Source organism: Podarcis filfolensis (assembly GCF_964270895.1).
Source record: "Podarcis filfolensis genome assembly, chromosome: 9".
Taxonomy (NCBI): domain Eukaryota; kingdom Metazoa; phylum Chordata; class Lepidosauria; order Squamata; family Lacertidae; genus Podarcis; species Podarcis filfolensis.
The window spans coordinates 69,142,529-69,162,323 of NC_139610.1; the positions used below are offsets into that span (position 1 = coordinate 69,142,529).

The 19,795-nt window shown below is 44.5% G+C and overlaps 1 protein-coding gene across 1 annotated transcript; it reads left to right on the plus strand.

Annotated features, from left to right (window-relative positions):
- The first annotated feature begins 574 nt into the window (after positions 1-574).
- Positions 575-19,311, plus strand: SUCLG1 (succinate-CoA ligase GDP/ADP-forming subunit alpha). The gene is made up of 9 exons (XM_083571702.1): positions 575-713; positions 5,162-5,265; positions 7,188-7,304; positions 7,502-7,714; positions 8,904-8,961; positions 10,076-10,159; positions 12,215-12,366; positions 14,964-15,152; positions 17,094-19,311. The coding sequence occupies exons 1-9, from the start codon at positions 653-655 to the stop codon at positions 17,118-17,120; spliced, it is 1,005 nt and encodes a 334-aa protein (XP_083427828.1). The 5' UTR covers positions 575-652; the 3' UTR covers positions 17,121-19,311.
- Positions 19,312-19,795: the final 484 nt, after the last annotated feature.

Sequence of the window (19,795 nt, forward strand, 5' to 3'; positions counted from 1 at the left end):
CCGGATACAATGGGGCTTAACTTCAGGTAAGCATGCATGGGGTTTTGTGGCAGCAAGCAATGCCTGCAAACCTATGCACACTTATTTGGGAGTAAACCTCATTTGAACGCACTGGGATTGCCGAGGAAGCCTGCACATGAGCAGACTGCAGCGCTATGAAATCTTGTATTTAATTACCAGCTGAGCAATATGCCTCCCTTAAGGGCGCAGCGAACTACCCAACTACCATTGAGTGCAACGTAGCTTCCCATACGCCTTTCAACGCGAGAACTACAGCCCCCACAACCCCTTGCGCCAGCGTGGAACGCTTCGGCAGGCCGGGGTCCTCCGGTCCCATTGGCTTTCCCACCGCGGCTGTCCTGGGTCCCGCCTGCTTTCCTTGCCCTTCGCGTCCTCTCCGATACAGGTTCTAGCCCGGGAAACCTTGCCCCGAAATAAGCAAATCACGCCCGTACCGTGACAGGCCGCTTACCCACTTCTACTCTTTCCATATATATATATATTTTAAATTTCCCTTGTCAGGCACTTTCGTAGTGTGCCTGCAGAAGCCCCACTGGCGCATGCGCACCGGGTAGCGATGTCGTGACAGGAAGGGGCCGGCCTCGCAAGGCCCCCCCTTGTCATTGGCAGCCAGGGCGAAGGCGCCGGGGCGATGTCTTGCTGCGGGAGCGGCGCCGTGGGCGCGCGAGGCCTCGGCCGCCTCCTTCTGCTCCGTGAGTGAGGGGCTGCCGGCGGGGGGCGGGGCCAGGCCGGTGGAGGCGGGGCCAACGGGAGGGGGGGTCTCGTCACGTGACGCTGAACTACTTTTCCTCCCCCCTAAATTTAACCCTTATCTCTGCCCATTTCGGAGTGGGGGTCCTCTCAATCACCCCTTTCTGTTCTGAAATGGAATTAAAGGTAAGGGAAGCAGGTATAAATATTGCACGTTCGGGGAATTTGCAACCATACAAATTATTATTATTATTATTATTATTATTATTATTATTATTATTTATACCCCGCCCAGCTGGCTGAATTTCCCCAGCCACTCTGGGCGGTTTCCAACAAAAGATTAAAAATAAATTAAAACATCAGTCATTAAAAACTTCCCTAAACAGGGCTGCCTTCAGATGAGTTAAGAGCTGTCCTTGGCCACAAATAAGACATGTAGGGCTGCATATGAATTCAATAAATGCTAATAATGATAATGGGGGGGGTTGGGGGTAGGCAAGAACCTCAGCTAGTTAAGTAATTTTTGATGGATATACTTGATTTAGTGGGTGGCAGCTGCCTCCCCTCTTGGCTACACCCATGTCTGCATATCAGAGCCACAGCTCAGCAATACCTCAAGGACCACCTCTTTACATATGAACCTGCCCGGATCCTGAGATCATCTTCTGAGGCCCTCCTTCGTGTGCCGCCTCCTCGAGAGGTCCGGAGGGTGGCAACACAAGAGCAGGGCCTTTTCTGCAGTGGCTCCCCATCCGTGGAATGCTCTCCCCAGGGAAGTTCACCTGGCACCTTCGTTGTACACCTTTTTAACTAGGCCTTTGGGTGATATGATTGACATCCTATGCCCTTTTTAAAACGTGGCTCTTTTTGGTGTGTGTGTGTTATTGGGTTATTGTTTTCATTTTGATTTTATATATTGTGATCTTTTCTGTGAACCGCCCTGAGACCTCCGGGTATAGGGCGGTATATAAATTCAATAATCGATCAATCATATAAATTCAATCAATCAATAAGCAAGCTATGGTGTGTGTGGTAGCCAGGGTTTTTTACCCCAGAGGGGCATCCTTGAGGCTCCCAGCTTGTCTGTGTATACAAATACATATGGGGTATTTGTGCCAAACTGAGTCTTTGACCTGGGTGGATTAAAGCCTAGTTATGTGTGTTTATACTTCCGCTGGTGCAGAAGTTCAGCCATTTGGTCACTCACTGGAGAAAGATGGTTTGAGCATCTTGCACCCATCCTGATCCGACTGCGCTGGCTTCCACTTAGCTTCCGGGCCCAATTCAAAGCGCTGGTTTAGACCTAGAAAGCCTTAAACAGCTCAGGAGCACAGTACTTCAAGGGCAGCCTCTCCCCATACGAACTGACCTGGATCCTGTGATCATCCTCGGAGGTCTTTCTTCATTTGCCTCTTCCGCAGGAGGTCTGGAGGGCGGCGACATGAGAAGGCGACCTTTCCAGGGTCCCTCCCTGTTTGTGGAAGGCTCTCCCCAAGGAGGCTCGCCTGGTGCCATCATGACATTTAGGTTCTATCGATCTCAAAAAAACACTAGTTTCTGGCTTGGGCTGGGCTCATTTTGCCTGGGAATTTTAGTTCCAGTGGCGTAGCTAGGCGTGAGCCCCAGATCTTTTTTTTTTTTTGCTTCACCCCAGATCTCCGCCTTCTTCCCACCTTGTAAGAATTACTGTTATTAAACCTTTTTGCTTCCATAGTCACTGGGCATGATGCAAAGCATCGTGGCACCTGCCATCTTAAGTTGATCTGAGCCCTAATTTTTTATCTGTAGATTTAAAATAAGTACTTAGGAAGATGGGACACGGGTAGCACTGTGGGTTAAACCACAAAGACTAGGGCTTGCCAATCGGAATGTCGGCGGTTCGAATCCCCGCAAATGGGGTGAGCTCCCGTTACTCGGTCCCAGTTCCTGCCAACCTAGCAGTTCGGAAGCACATCAAAGTGCAAGTAGATAAATAGGTACCGCTCTGGCGGGAAGGTAAAAGGCATTTCCATGCGCTGCTCTGGTTCGCCAGAAGCGGCTTAGTCATGCTGGCCACATGACCTGGAAGCTGTACGCCAGCTCCCTCGGCCAATAAAGCGAGATGAACACTGCAACCCCAGAGTCATCCGCGACTGGACCTAATGGTCAGGGGTCCCTTTACCTTACTTATGAAGATAGGAAGCTGCCTTATATCGAGTCATACCCTTGATCCATCTACCTTAGTGTTGTCTACACTGATTGGAAGAGGCTCTCTGGGGTTTCAGAAGGGGCTTTCCAAGTCCAAAGATGCTTCAGAGGAGGGGGAGGGGCTTGAACCTGCAACCTTTGCCATGCAAAAATGTGCTCTGCCTATGAGTTGCAGCCCTTCGCTGTAACACAGCTGGTTAGCTTCAGATGTATGCAAGCACGTGTTTGTGACATGCTTGTACCGTAAAATCTTCCACTCCCCCTGGGTTGTTTTGTTTGTTGCCTGGGCACTCATTGGTGCAGATCTTAATTCCCCAGACCACACACTCAGTGCTACCTCGGAATTAAAAATACAGTAGTTAAACACTTTGCTGCTCCTTGAGATGTATTCCCCCTCTTCCATTAAACTAAAAACAAAACAAAAAACCCCCAGGTAAAATAAAAACCACAGGCCATGTGAGGTTTGGTGCGTAGTTGAATTCTTACTGGAGGAAAGGCACCTCATCTCAACCATAATTGCTTTTTATGGCTTTATAGCTATATAACAATGAGAAAACAAAGAGTACACATTTGCAGTGGAACAATATAATGAAAGTTGAGTGGCGCCTTTCTGCATGCTCTCATACTTTCTTTTGTTCCTGGATGTATTCCTGGGTTCTGTTCACGTTTGTCTGGATGAAGAGTGTAGAATTTTTAAAAATGTGTTTGTGTTTTGCACGTTTCCTTGTTCCCCCCCCTCTCTCTCCTCTCCCCACCCCCCCTCTTTTTTGAGTTTCATGAGACCATCAGTTTTTCTTTTTTGATTCCATCCTTTGCTGTTCCAGCATGAGCAGAATGGACTTTTGCTTGTGAAATAGGACCTCACCTCCCTTTTCTCTTCTTGCATGTACATGAAATCTGCTGGGGGGGGATTTGGGGACCCTCTGGAGCAGATTTAAGGGGTGCACAGGGTTGAGGGTGGTGCAGAAGAGAGGATGATAAAATCCCATTGGCCAAGGGAACATTCACTCACGCAGCATTGGATTCCACCCAGTTTATATGCATCTATCTAGTTTGACCGACATGAGTTTTTACTGAGTTCTTAGTAAACAGCTGTGACTTGTGGTTGCAGCCCAAAAAACCCCTCTCCCTCTCCAGTCTCCTGGCATGTGCAGGGGTTGAACACTGCAGACACGTATCTGCTTAAACTAGAGCACAATGAACAATGCTGGTTTATAGCAATTGCTATAGTAATTAGTTTTGTGAGTCTCAGAACTTGTTTGGTGAAGTTAATATTTCAGGATGATGAGTGTATAGCGCCCACCCATTCTGGAGTTCATTGGGACTAGAATACTTGGATTTAAGCCCATTGATTAAATTGTGCCATCTTAAAACTAAAGCATTTCAGCTTTATTAGATTGTTGATCAGCCTAATTAGATCTAATTGGAGCTTCAAGGGCTCTGAGCCATCCCTAACTGCTTTTTGAATGACAGGTACTTGCACTTGTGCAAAAAGAAGCGCATGGTTTCGAATGCTGCCCCTTACACAATTTTAGATTTCATTCTCTGGCTGTTGAAAATCCAAATTTGATGGGGGGGGGGGGGGAGGAAACAACATATGACTTGATGTGTTAGAACACAAATTATTATTGGGGTCTGAATGAAGTTTATGATTTCTTCCTTATACTGCAAATGTTAGGGTCCAGTTAAAATGTGATTGCTAGAACCTATCCTCTAAGGTTTAAAGAACAAGGCAGAACTATTTGCAAAGGGGCTTTGAAGCAGCACCCAGCAGGATGGAAAGTCTCCATTCATCAGCTGCTAAGCGGAGACTTCAGTCCTGCGCCCTGCCATGATCTCAGCAGGATTCAATCCCACACTGATGAGAATGGGTCAAATACTGCTGCTTTTGCTGCACATGTCAGTTCCATGTGGGGAATTGACACAATCAGCCAGTGCAGAATTGAACACCGACCATCAGCTGATGTCACCCATCATTCAGAGTGATGTCAGCTAATTGGCAGATGGACATGGTTTTGGAAAAATAGCATCGTGCTCTGAAAGTTACTTTGGTAATCGCTTTTGAAAGCTCCTATTCTTTCAATAAAATTGTTTGAGTTAATATTAAAGGTGCAATGATCTTTCTTTTTAAAAAGCAGACTAACATGGTTGTCCTGTAATTTGTCAAAAAAAAGTATGATAAAGTTTAATTTTCTGAGTTGTGCATTTATCCTGCGTTCACAAAATAAGGCGATCGAGCTTTTTCTGTATTTTTTTCCCCTAGTGCAGAAAAATGGGGTACGGCATTGTTCCTATTTGGCCACACGAAAGAATCTCTACATCACTAAAGACACAAAGGTCGTTTGTCAGGGTTTTACCGGCAAACAGGTACGTGTTTGGCTGTACCTTTCTCATACTGTTGAAGAGTGGTTTTCAAACTGGGTTTGAGGAGCCCTGGGGTTCCTTCGGTGAACTTTGCAATGGTCCATTAGCAAGATTTGGGATGGCAGACCAGCTTCCTTGAAAGACAGCTTGCTGCTGCTGTTCATCTTCTCCTGTAATGCACAACTGGGATGAAGTTTCTGGTGTATTCTAAGACATGTTCCCAGCTTGTACAGAGCACTGGCTGCAAATGCCCATCGCACTAAGCCAAACCGTGGCATATTGTGAATGTGCAATCATGTTGGCTTCTTAAGAGGAGATCTCAGTCACTTTGCCCATCCCCAGACTTTTTAGGTCTCCTTGGCAGTGAAGCCAAGGCTTGATTATATGAGTTCTCTGAATCCAGGATTGTGGTTAAGGTCTCTCCTGAATCACAATCGGTAGCCAATGTTTGTTCGATGGCTTCAGGTATTGTTTAAGAAGGAGACACCTTAATCACGATCCCAGGTTCAGAAGACGTGCTAAGTCAATCCTTGATGTCCCACACTGACCCATACACCCCCCTCCCAGCCTGGCGTCAAAATTGGGTGGTGCAACACCTCCTCTCACCTACTCAGAAGAAGGAGAGACATTTGGCAGAGCCTGTGGAGGAGCAAAAAGGCTGCAAGCTCTTCTCTAGGAGCCAGCATAGTTGTGCAGTCACATTGAGCCATGTGACGTATGAACCATACCAGTGCTGCCCCATAGACCTAACCACTTACCTGCACTCGATAAGAACTGGGCACTCATTAAGACGTTTGGGGGCACCAGGTCTTCTGATACACACATGGATTTGTTGTTAGGAATGCTGATGTTTGTAGGGATCCCTGGAGGTAGAATAACATGAACGTCATAAGAGGCCTGCTGGGTTACAGCGAAGGACCGCAGTAGCTAACTAGATGCTCCTGAGATCTTCCGAGTGTGAAGGCAATATTGCTCCCTTTTTTGCCCAACGTGGGGCTCAAACCCACGGCCCTAATACTAAGAGTTTCCTGCTCTAGTGACTGAGCTAGTGGATTGGGAGAAGTCTTAGTCCAACTAATAGTAGAGCCCAAGGTCATGGAAGGTTAGTTTTATGTTGTATATGTGTTGTAATTAGAACTGGTCGACAGATCTAGTTCTGAAACCATTGTTCAAGTTGTAAACGTCAGTACAAACTAGAGGAAACACAATTTTTGTTCTCCTGCATACAGTTTGTATCTGCCTATCTGCAAATGGTGTCTTCTATTTATAGCTTCTCATGCCACACTTAATGTTTGGAATGCTGATCCATCATGGGTCACAGAAATGAAGCTGTGCCTTAGTTCTAGAAAGCAGTAGGGCATATTCCTTGTCTGTTAACTTGTGGATTTTTCTACTTCCGATTTTTCTGCTTTTAAGGAAAGCAGCAGAATTGACCTTGGGAGTATTTGGTTTAGTCCAGGAGTGAGGAGCTTGTGGTTCTGCAGTTATCATTGGACTTCCATTAATCCCAGCCAGCTTAATGGTCTGAAGTCATGGAATTGTAGTCCAAAAACGTCTGGAGGGACACAGGTTCCTTACCCCTAGTTTAGTCCAAGACCCAGACTGACTATACAGAATTTACTGTTTAGAACAATTGAATATCTCTGTTTGGACTGTGCCACTTAATATTGCAGGTTTGAGATGGCACATTTACATACTTCCCAGGCTTGATAAAACCAGCCAAGCATTTATTCCTCTGCACTTTGAAATCTAGCACCCCATGCTAGCAGAGTATGCTTGATTTTTTAAAAAAATGGATCATGGTTACTGGCTCTCATGCAGCTCCCATTTCTTTCACTGGCCTTGTGCAGGAGAAGTCTAGCTTTGCATCACTTTTGTCCCCCTGTCTTAACCTAGTTTTTGTTATGTTTGATTTTCTCTTGCAGGGTACCTTTCACAGTCAACAGGCGTTGGAATATGGCACCAATCTAGTAGGAGGGATTTCTCCTGGCAAAGGGGGCAAAACTCACTTGGGGCTTCCGGTCTTTAACTCCGTGAGGGAGGTAATAATATATTGATATATGAGAACTGATCCCACATCTTGGTTACATCCAGGCTAGATCATCTAAATGTTTCACCAAATATCCGTGCAGTAGAAGGCAAATTTCTGCTTCGGATGATGAGAATATTCTTTTGGTGTGCCAAACAACTTGAAAGATTGATGATTTATTCTTTTTTTTAAAATGTAATTGTATCTTAGGCTAAAGAGAAAACGGGTGCTTCTGCCTCTGCAATATATGTGCCGCCACCATTTGCTGCCGCCGCCATCAATGAAGCCATTGATGCAGAAATCCCCCTTGTTGTGTGCATTACAGAAGGTATTCCCCAGCAGGACATGGTGCGTGTCAAACACAGATTGCTTCGTCAGGACAAGACTCGGCTCGTTGGCCCAAATTGCCCAGGAGTGATCAACGTAAGGGCTCAAGCGAAGTTAAAACTAGCGGAGATCTTCTTAAGAGAGTAGAAGCCTATATATTTTGGCTAAAGGCAAGCATGCCGCCTGATTAAAATGCTTGCCTGTCTTGTGGGCACCATTCTCGTGAGCTGTAGTGTTCTCCCAGTATTGCTTGACTCCACTTCCCAGCTTCCCTGACCATTTTTTAAAATATATATGTATATAATTTTTATTAAATTTTCTGTTTTACAATTTACAATACTCATTTTTGCATCCTTAAGATATCAATGGCTCCCCTTCTCTTTCCATGGTTCATTTTGCATATCATAAATCCCTGCATATTTTACAAAAACTAAAGAATTCAGTATTCCACTAATACATCCATCAAACCTTATTTACACTGTTGAATTTATCTTAACGCTGCCAACGTTTTCAGGTGTGCACAATTCCCCCCCCCCATATATTCAATAAACGTTTTCCAATCTTCTCTAAACATATGTTCTTGTTCTCTAATTCTATACAGTGGTAGCTTGGGTTACGAACTTAATTCGTTCCAGAGGTCCGTTCTTAACCCGAAACCGTTCTTAACCTGAGACACGCTTTCACTAATGGAGCCTCCCACTGCCACCACCGCGCAATTTCTGTTCTCATTATCTATGATAAGCAAAACGAACCATGGAAGGAGAAGAAAGGAAGTCATTGATATTTTAAGGATGTTAAAATGGGCATTTTAGTGTAACAAAAAATTTAATAAAAAATTACATAGAAAAGATGGGTGGGGTACAAGTAATAAAATTACTACTACTACTACTATAATGAAAAACCATCCTTTTCCAGACTTCGTTTTGGGGACCCCTGGAGCTTAATAGCGAGAAGATCAGCTTTCTTGCACCGTGCTTTGCATGCTGCAGCTGATCTTCCTGGAGCCATGGGGACAGTGTGCTCTGTTCATGCAAGGTGTAGCGAACACTTCATAAGGATTGACTGCATACCCTCTTCCATCAGCATCTGGAGGGCACCAGGGTGGCTACCTCTGCCCTGGAACATGCCCCACAATCCCATGCAAAGTACAGAGGACTTGCAGCAAGTTCAGAGGTCGCTTTGGGCATTAAAAACACACTGGGAAGGAGTCTTATAGAGGAAGGTTGCGGTTGTGACTTCGGATAAGTGTATGAAATGATGCCAATCACGTTTGTTTTGTTTTTAGCCTGGAGAATGTAAAATTGGTATCATGCCTGGCCACATTCACAAGAAAGGAAGAATTGGTAAGATCTCAAAAGATTTTTCTGGTGTGTTTTTGAAAAATAACAACAACAACAATAACAAAAACCTGCAGTTATATTCGCTCTAATACAATAGGGTCTCCATTTGGCTTAACACCCTAGCCTTCAATATATTAGTCAATGTTGATGATGTCTACATACCCACCACCTTTTGATTTGGCAGGTCCTGTGCAGGAACTATAAGAGAGGCAGGTTTGAAGCAGCAGAGCTTGCTTCAGGGACAAATTCAAATAAAACACGTGTGCCATCTTAGCATATTAGCTAGGGCCAAGTGCTCCCATGCAGAACCCAAAGTCTTCGGAGGGGGAAATCGGAATGGCAGTCTTCTGAGTAAGGCCCAACTGAGTCCAGTCTTGAAATATCCAACCAAGTCTGCCCTTAGTTTGCAGCCTGTGTTAAGTGCTAACCCATGCCATCATGACATATGCAGGCTTCAAAAGAGAGATAACCCCCAGGTTGGCTTGAGTGCTCTCTCCCCAACCTAAGGACTGGATTTTAGATTCCTCAAGTGGTGATGCACTGTTATTTTCGCACATGCAGCAAAGGCAGGCACTTCATATAAAAACGATTTGCCGGATGGGTGAGCATTATATCGAAACTCAAACGCCATGCTCTTTTAAATGGGCAGTTTCAAAGTCGACTGCTGTCCTCTTTTAAGTTTCAAACAGTGGTTGATAACACAACGGGCTTTGCTGAGTTCTTGTGGGGTTTGATTTCTTCAGTGTCACAATCAGGTCACCCTCCTGCACACACTACACTTTTGAATAAGTAAACTCCAGACAACTGGAAATCTTTGCGAAGCTGCTCTTGGTGTGGGGCCTATACTTCAGGGGCCTATACTTTGGGGGCTGCTGGTATAATGCTCCTACATTGTCTTACGTTGCATTGTGTGGCTCAGGAATCTCTAGTGTAACTTAACTTACATGATCTTCAACTTATGGCAAGGATACTTTTTGAATGTTATGTGCTGATCATGAAATTAGAACTTACAAGGTTCAAAAGTCAGCTTGTTATGTAAGTTGCTATATGTAAATTTGTATAGCTATATCTATCTATATGTCTTTTTTCTTTCTTTTCTCCTTTCCAAACCCTTCAGGTATTGTGTCGAGATCTGGCACTCTGACATACGAAGCTGTTCATCAGACAACTCAAGTTGGACTGGGACAATCCTTCTGTGTTGGTGGGTTTGAGAGAGGCTCAGTCAGTGTGTAAGAAAATACATATGATCTTAGAAACCACTTAAGAAATGCTAACTCCCATCCCACTTTGCATTAAATGCGCGTTTTGCAGTAGTGCTAAACCAAATTGCCACCCATGGCAGCCTGTGAACAGGGTGGGGAGACACAACTGGGGAGGTTCAGTCTGATGACCGGGGCCACAAGTGGATGGATTATATGGATGAGAGTTCAATTTTACAAGTGAGAGTGAAAGATCAGTCTCTCTTAGAAGAGGAGATGAGTGAATCCTCACTCTTTTATTCTGTATCTGTTTTGGCATCCCTTTGGTTCCACTCTGGTTGAATTCCAGAATTTCAGATTTAGGAAGTTCAGGCTGCAGTTTGCACAAGTCTCCCAAACTGGTGTTATTGTGCAAATAAAAAGAAAGAGTTGCCTTCGGAAATTCATTTTCTAATTTACATTTGGCGTGTTGATTGGAAAGAGGCAGAAAAGGAAACAGGAATTCTCTCTCACTTGACTTGAAAAATTCTGGCAGTTTACCTCTGGAACAGTTAATTGAGTCTGACATTTTGAGTTCTGCTCTGGTAAATGTGCCCAGCACAAGAGAATTTCAACACCAGGGTGAGAATCCAGAAGAGGAGGATTTCATAAGTTCCCAAAGGTTTTATCTTATTTTAACCAGTGGCGTAGTGTGGGGGGTGCAGGGGGGGCGGGCCGCACCGGGCGCAACATCTGGGGTTAGGGCAAATCCGTGGGTTAGGGGGCGCAAATCCATGGGTTAGGGGCGCAAATCCACGGGTTAGGGGGCACAAATCCACGGGTTAGGGGGCGCAAATTACTTGCCTTGCCCCGGGTGCTGACAACCCACGCTACGCCACTGATTTTAACTGCTACAAATGAAGGTGAGGCCTTAAGCCAAGTCTTAGATACTGCATTCCTCCTTCAAAGTTGTAGCCTGCTGAAGGATTGCCATGGTAGCCTTAGGCCTTGGGTACCAATTCCTGTGCTAAAAGAGGGTATTCATAAATACGATTTGTGCTAAATATGTAATGTAAAGGAAAGGAATGATGCTTCAATCTTCTTTTAACTTAATCTGAGGGCTGTATTCTTCACAATTTTTGCTGGAAACAGATTGTGATTTTACATCATTTTGGTAATTCTGCATCTACCGTAACTGAATATATGGGGTTGTGCCCAACTAACTTCTGTGCAAAGTTAACCCATCAAAATTAATTGACTAAAGCAAATAATGTACTTTAATTTCAGAGTATGAGTAACATTGGCTACCATACAAAATGTTTCCCTCAGCTTTTTTGGTTGGTGCTTGCAGCCATATTTTCCAACCTGTGGGGCGGCATCCATCAAAGTAGTTGCACTTGCGCAAGGTTTTCCATTTTCACAATGGAACTTTCCCTCTCCTCTCCCTGGGCACCTTCTTCACCTCCCCCAAATCTGCTTCCAAAGGCAACCCCTGGAACAGGGGAAGGGAACAGAGTGGGAAGGGAAGTTCCTATACAGAGGCAAATATCCTTGCTCTGACAGGACTACTTCATTGGAGAATGCTCTGTATCACAAGGTACAAGTTGGGAACTGGCTTAAAGATCTGTGAAAAGGCAACTTAAAATCTCTGCATGTAAAGGTTGTGGTTTAGCCCTTGGGAGGCGTAGATATTTACATGTAAAAGGCCCCAAATTCAATCCACAAGATCCCTTCTTAAAGGTTTGCAGGTCATAGGGTTAAGAATGACTTCTCTTGAGAACCTATCAACATAGATGGTTTCAAGGCAGCTGCTTATATTTTATAACTCCCTTTTTATTAGCCATATACCAACTTTTTGTTGTCCTTTTCTGAAACCAGAAATATTGGTAGGGGCAGAACTGAACGACCCAATTGCCAGCTATTTAATAGCTGAAATGACGCTCCAAGACTGTTTGTTATCCTTAATTGAAAGTGGGCAACTCAAGTTGGTGATCCTGAAAGTTCTGTAGCCCCTGTTAGTAGAATTGGTCTCTGGAAGAAATGTGCTGCTCTTAATAGGACTCTTTGAAACCTTTCAGGCATCGGAGGAGACCCATTCAATGGAACAAATTTTATTGACTGCCTGGATGTCTTCCTGAAGGATCCGCACACCGAAGGAATTATACTGATAGGCGAGATTGGCGGAAACGCAGAAGAAGATGCCGCTCAGTTCCTTAGGGAAAACAATTCTGTAAGCTTAAATGTTTTGAGAGTGTGTCTCCTGTGCACATTCTGCTTATTGAGGGAGGAGGAGGGATAACCGTTTTAAAAGTTCATCTGTTTGTATTCCACTCTTTTAAAGTCAATGGGTTGGGTCGAAAGGGTCCCCTTGGAAGGAATTTACACCCCTCACTAGAATGTTGCACGAGGAAGATGAAGGTAAATCCCAAAGATGTACTTATGTGACCTCCTAAGTATAAGAACTGAGGTTGCTTCTAGATGGCATGTATGTTGGAACATTCATCCTGATTCCTTTGCACAAAATTTGCAGAGAGGTTATGCGATGTCACACTTCGCAGTGCATTTTCCTGTCCCTTTCCTTACTGCCAAAACACCAAAAGCCCAGTCCAAAGTGGGTTTGTTGCACCACAAGCACCAAATCAACTATAACTCTGCAACCTGAATTTGCCACTGTGCAGTTGTATCCCATCAACAGAATAGCTGCCATCCAGAAGCATCCCAAATCTCTCTTCATCACTCAAATGAAAGTTGTCTATAGCACAATTAAGTACACCAAGCCCAGCAGAGAGATTAATCAAAAACCTTTTGAAAGCCTGGCATTTGCAGGGTAAAAGCATTAAGTGGTTATTACATGCGGCTACATATTTGCTAGCTCCTCACTGTTCCCTGTTAAACATAATGAAAATAACGATGTAGACTGTCTCACCAAATGGAAAGGAAGATTCACCCCATAAATTTAGCCTGCAGGCTCATTTCCGGTGGTACCATTTTGCAGCAAATACTGCAGTTCCACAAATTGCCTACACAGGCAAATGGGCAATGAGTGAGTGAAATTTGCTCATACAACCAGACAACCCACAAACTTGGGAATGGTTCACAGAATTGAGAGTTGTGTATGTGGATTACTTATTTGTGACATACAAGGTGGTAATCAGAAGCTAATCGGCATGACTTAACATGTGTGGGGACGCGGGTGGTGCTGTGCTCTAAACCACTGAGCCTAGGGCTTGCCGATCGGAAGGTTGGCAGTTCGAATCCCTTCAACGGGGTGAGTTCCTGTTGCTCAGTCCCAGCTCCTGCCAACCTAGCAGTTTGAAAGCACGTCAAAGTGCAAGTAGATAAATACAGTGGTATCTCGGGTTAAGAACTTAATTCGTTCTGGAGGTCTGTTCTTAACCTGAAACTGTTCATAACCTGAAGCACCACTTTAGCTAATGGGGCTTCCTGCTGCCACTGCGTGGCCGCTGCACAATTTCTGTTCTCATCCTGAAGCAAAGTTCTTAACCCGAGGTAATATTTCTGGGTTAGCAGAGTCTGTAACCTGAAGCGTATGTAACCTGAAGCGTATGTAACCCGAGGTACCACTGTAGGTACCACTCCGGCAGGAAGGTAAACGGTGTTTCTGTGTGCTGCTCTGGTTCGCCAGAAGTGGCTTAGTCATGCTCGCCACATGACCCGGAAAAACTGCGGACAAACGTCAGCTCCCTCAGGCAGTGAAACAGGATGAGCGCTGCAACCTCAGAGTCGTTTGCAATTGGACTTAACTGTCAGGGGTCCTTTACCTTTTTTTAACATATGTTTTTTTTAATTTCAGTGGGTCTAAAATGAGTAGGATTTGGTTGAATATCACCCACAGTGTTGCATGAATTGTTTTAGGGGCAGCTTTAAGGCATTCAGAATCCGTGTTTGTCCCATAAGGAAAATGTAATACCTGACCCAGATGGGGGTTTTTTTTGCACACAGTCACATTTTACTTGGAAGTGATTTCCCATGTTTGTGGAATATGTTCCCAGGAAGCTGTGGTCAGGTCCATAGGTGGCCAGAGTTGCATGATTGTTTCTCTGGAAACTCTTAGGCGCATCGTATTGAGGTTTCTTAAATAACTGGACCAGTCCCAGGAGCTTCTTCAAGGCCACAAAACATGGCTAGATTTGGATTTTGGTTTCTTGAGTCAGCCTTTGCACATCATTCTTCACTCAAAAGCTTTTATGGCCCAGCTACTACACATCTACAGTGGTACCTCTGGTTAAGAACTTAATTCGTTCTGGAGTTCAATTCTTAAACTGAGGTAAAGTGCTAATGGGGCCTCCCGCTGCCGCTGCACTGCTGCCACGCAATTTCTGTTCTTATCCTGAAGCAAAGTACTTGACCCGAGGTACTATTTCTGGGTTAGTGGAGTCTGTAACCCGAGGTACCACTGTACTTCAATTTTACACTTTGGCTTGCAAAACAATTAGCAAACAGACCAAAGATGAAATTGTAACTTTGATCATCATCACCTCTCCCTCAAAGTGGGCTTTTTCTTGGTATATCTACCACAGGAGCTGGCTTCTAAAATCAAAACTACTTAAGTATTTCCTTAGTGGCCTATACATGAGCTATACAAGCTTGATCCTTACGGGAATTTTGTTGCACTCACTTCCCTCCTTTTCTCTGCCCAGAACTCTCAGGTCGTTTCCTTATCTCTGCCCCTAATCCTCAGGCTGGTGCCTCGGTTTGGATGTCTTTTTCTTGTCCAACCACACCAATAACTGTGCTCACTGGGGTAGTTGTAACTCTGCTTTCTCTCTCTCGCCCCTCTATTAAATGATTCCTCTTTTGTCACAGGGTCCAGACGCCAAGCCAGTTGTCTCGTTTATAGCTGGAGTCACTGCGCCTCCAGGCAGAAGGATGGGCCACGCGGGGGCTATCATTGCCGGTGGGAAAGGTGGAGCGAAAGAGAAAATCGCTGCCCTACAGAATGCTGGCGTCGTCGTCAGTATGTCTCCTGCTCAGCTGGGCTCTACTATATACAAGGTTAGTTCAGCAGCCATTTAGAGGTTCAAGGGCGCAGTGCTGCTCCTCTGCAACTTAAAGGCAATGGAGCTTGCCAGGATGTTGCCAGAAGCATTGGGCACTGTGAAATATGTTCTGCTTCATTCCTATGAACAAGGCTTTTGTTGGGTTGGGTTTCTTTCAATGCAACAGGCGTGGTAGAAGTATGCAGATTTAGGTTGTTGGGCAATCTGGTTTTCAACGTCATGATATATCACCATCATCATGTATGTCAAGTATGAATGTTAGGCCCAAAAGAAGTTGGCGAATTCGCAAGGCATGATATGCTGGCAGGCGAAGCGGGAAACTGGTTTTATCAAGGAAAAATGTATAACTATGTCCAAAAGAATATTGGTTTTGCTTAATGAAAGCAGAAATCCCCTGATAAAAACAGGACGGAACTGGCGATGAACAACAGTAATAAATATCCTCTGAAAAGAACAAAGACAAGGAGGAACTGGCGGTGGGCCATGGACAGATGATAAAAGGCCTGAAACACGTTGTATGTATTTCTGAGGTACAACAGCAAAGGTGACGTGGTGGTCCAGAAGGAGAACAGGAGGAGAGTGGCAGAAACTCAGTCGTTCTAAAAGCCAGCCCATAGACGTCAAGGGGCAAGAAGACTATAAAAAGGGCACTCTGCTTACCCCCAGCGTGGTAACTTGAAATCTTTTGAAATCCAGAGAGACAAGTGATATCCCTTTCAATAAGACACGTCAGAGACCAGATCTGGGTTTACACACTTTTCATGTAACAGTTATTTCATATAGTCAAGTATACATTAATAAATTGGTACCAAGAGGTTCAAACACTAACACATTCACACAAATATTCACACAAGGCCCTTCACGTGGGTTGATCAAGCCTCACATAAGAGCTGTGGGTGTCAGGATGTAGCACTGGCCCCGGCAACGCTGAGGGTAAGCAGAGCACCCTTTTTATTTATTTATTACTATTGTTAATCGCCAGTTCCATCCTGTTTTTATCAGGGGATTTTTTCATCGGGGGATTTTTGCTTTCATTAAGCAAAACCAATGTGCTTTTGGACACAGTTATACATTTTTCCTTGATAAAACCAGTTTCTCTGACAGGAACAAAGATTTGGAGATATGCTTCAGTGGTCCAGACTATGGGGAGCCCAGAAAAATTAATAATTACAATTTGGACTATAATTTGGTCGCTTTTTTATTTTAGTTCATTGTTTTTAATTGGATTGGATTATGATGTGGATGTGATGATTGGCTGTTTTTACTGGAAAATCAATAAAAATGATTTTTTTAAAAAAAGATAAAACCAGTTTCTCACTTCGCCTGTCAGCATATCATGCCTTGCGATTTCTCCATCTTCTTTTGGGCCTAACATTCATACTTGACATATACCGATATCTCACTGTGTCTGATACAAGGATGGAGCTGCGCGGAGGCATTGGCTGGCTTCACGGCTTTTCCCGCATCATGATTTTTGCCGGCGCCTGCTCTTGTTAATCGCTGGGCCCTACAGGAGGTGGGAGAGAGCTGAGCCGGCAGAGTTTACAGCGGCTCTTTCCCCCTTGCAGTAGGAAAAATAGCGAAAGTCATAGTTGGGACATCGAAGATTGCAGTCAGTTTGCCAAAAGTTGCCACAGACCCTCAGAAGCTGCTCAGAGTCTAAAGCTGTCCGTTGAGCTCCCTGCAGCGAAGCGACCTGGCCTCTCTGTGACAACAGAGCATGTTCCTAGTGTTCTCCAGCTACGTCACTGCAAGCCCATTGTGAGCCTGAAAACAGGCCAGCCAATGTCATCGAGAAGAGCAGAGCAGCCAGAGAGGGGCCAGGGTATGGAACAGATTGCAGATGTTAACGGTGGTAAACTCTGACAGAAAGGATGGTTTGACAAATGCTTGTCCCAACTCTAATGAAACCTTGTCTCCGTCTTTATCCCTCAAGGAGTTTGAGAAGAGGAAAATGCTGTGAGAGGAGGAGGAGGAGGGGATCCGTCCGAACATGCCACTGCAGAAATATCACCTCCCTCTGTGCTGCTCACCTGCTGATTTTTCTTTTCTCGAATATAATTGACAACGGTCTTCTGAATTCAGCTTTAAAGCCATCAGGTTTCATTTCAGTGGCTCCTTTGTCCAGACATAATTGTACATCATAGCAAACGAATAAATCTACCACTAAACTTGATTATTTGAAATCCTGGAGCTTGGTAGCTTTTTCTTACAACTTTCCTCAAATCACTTTATTAAAACTCTTAACTATCTGGAAGCTTTGAGAATGGATATACTTTAAAGTAAAACTGCTTTTTGTTTCTGCTATGGGCTTTTCAGCTTTTATTTTTGGTGGACAATTGTCCTTGACATAGAAATTGGTGCCAAATCCTATTGGTCTAGTACATCAGGCAGAGCTTAGTGGCGTGCAAACGAATCATTAAGCTTTGCTGAGTCCGTAGAGTGTTTAGGCAATCACAGATATCTTCAGGAAGGAACTGTAATGTATGCAGCTTTCACAAAACACCAAATTTATTCACCAGCAATGCAGTCAGGTCTGAAGACTCAGTTGGAAGTAGTAGAGCGGTCTTTGCCAACCTGATGCCCTCCAGATATTTTGGACTGCGGCTGCTATTAATCCTAGCCTCCATTGGCCTTGTTGTCATCAACTCCAGCACTTTATGGGCATGCTGGCTAGCACAGTTATAGTCCAGTGTACCTGTAGGGTGCCAGGTTGGCAGAGGCTGTAAGTGGTGCCTGAGGCCAGCTGTGTCTCTCTCACACTGTGTCCAGATGTTTTATCTGAATGCCAAGCCCTGCCCATATTGTACAGGTAGGTGGGGCTGTAGCTTTTAGATAACTTGCATAGATGGAAATGATTCAAAACACACTCCAAAGTGCATGCCGGGAGAGCAAAGAGTAGTGTTCTCCCTGGATGTTTTTAATTGTTTCATTGATCAGCAAATGCTTTAGCAAAAGGCATACTGGGTCTGTCCCATGGCAAGTGACCTTAAACCATCTGAGTTGCATTCTGGGAGGGGCGAGGCGATGATGAGGTTGGTGCGGTGCAAGGACGCCAGCGGAGCCAATCCTGGCATCATGGTTACACCTCACCAACCTCGCCACCACCTCCTCCTCTCCATCTTGGTATGCAGCAGTGACTCAACCACAGAACCCCACTACTTGCTATAGGGATTTTGCTGCAGCCATGACAAATCTGAGATTTTCCCTGTCCGCTTCTTGAAAACAAGCCACTGCCCATTGGATGATGGCAGGTCCTTGATTTTTACTAAACAGATCTCTTATTATTTCTAAAACATGTAATAAGGAGTTCTGTGTACAGTTACTCAGAAGCAACTGTTGCTGTTGGCATCGTCCAGAATGTATTTTCTCCTAAGCTGGTTCCAGCAGTCATGCCGACTTCATACATAAATCCTGCTTCAGAAAAAGACATTTCATAGCCCTTGTGTTTTTAATTTTTTTAGGTTCAGCCCCCTTTGCTTTTGTCTCTATGCTGCTTTCTCTTTAATTGCAAACTGCTTGTGCAATTTTCTGTGTGGGCTATCAACAACATGGACTTCAGTTGCAAAATGAGCAGAACAACGCATTTCCCCATTTGTAAAAAGGCCTTATTTTGATCTTCATTTTACTATTACTATTTTCACCTTGAAAGTTTTTATGGTTCCAAAGAGCCACACAGCATATTCTGAAGCCCATGAGGTGTTTAACCTTCCTGGCCATCAATCTGTGAAATGGGAGGGAGTTTCAGCTAATCAAAGGCACGAAGTATCGAGACCCCCCCATGGGCGTGTCTAAAGGTGGTTCTTTTCCATCGCAACTGTAGTTATCCCGAGAGAAGCTATATTTATACCTCTTTGTACAATGCTGGCCTAATACTTCTCTTGCTCTTACTTGTGTTGTACCCTAGCTTTTTCTGTGCAACTGCTAATGAGTTACTGCAGCTTTTCAAAGAGAGAGAGAGAGAAAGAAAAAAAAGTCTACGGGAATATATTTTCTGCAAATAATTACCAATGATTCTCTGCTGACAAGTTTTGCTACTTATAGGCATACATAAAATGTTACGCTCGTAAATGAGCTTTACGAGCTATAGCGGAATTTGATGGTGTTTCGGTTTGCTTTCATTATGAACGGAAATAAAATCAAGTAACGCAAAACGGAGCTGGTTGCTTGTGTAGATTGGGGTACCTTTAAAAAGAAAGCCAATCTGTAAAGGAGGACCTTTGGGAAAGGGGGAAACTGGGGGGGGGGGAGAGAGAGAGAGAACCTGTGGATATGATTTGCAAAATGTCTGTGTTGCTCGTTTTTATCAAACATACCTAGAGTGCTTTCTGTATACAAACTGAGACCGATTCCCAACTTGCTCTTGTCCACTGCCTGCCTTTCGTGGGAAAACTAAAACGACAAATTCTGAACCCATCTCGAAGTGCCAGTGTCATTCCTAATTAAAAAGGTGTGGCAGGCTCTGGTGTTTCAATGCTGAGGGACTTGCACTCTGTGTAGACTCAGAGACTGTGTGCCCCCTGAGCAAACCATGCCAGCATAGAATTTGGTATTACTGAAAATGACAGCTTGCAAGATTTCTGGGGGTTTTTTTGGGGGGGGGGAATGCTACTAGGAGTCAAGGCTGTGATGGAAGTA

Excerpts from the sequence above, each read along its gene's own strand:
- SUCLG1 (XM_083571702.1), top strand. The coding sequence starts at position 653 with ATGTCTTGCTGCGGGAGCGGCGCCGTGGGCGCGCGAGGCCTCGGCCGC. Across the intron at positions 714-5,161 it reads CGGCCGCCTCCTTCTGCTCC|TGCAGAAAAATGGGGTACGG; the intron begins GTGAGTGAGGGG and ends TTTTTCCCCTAG. Across the intron at positions 7,715-8,903 it reads ATTGCCCAGGAGTGATCAAC|CCTGGAGAATGTAAAATTGG; the intron begins GTAAGGGCTCAA and ends TTTTGTTTTTAG.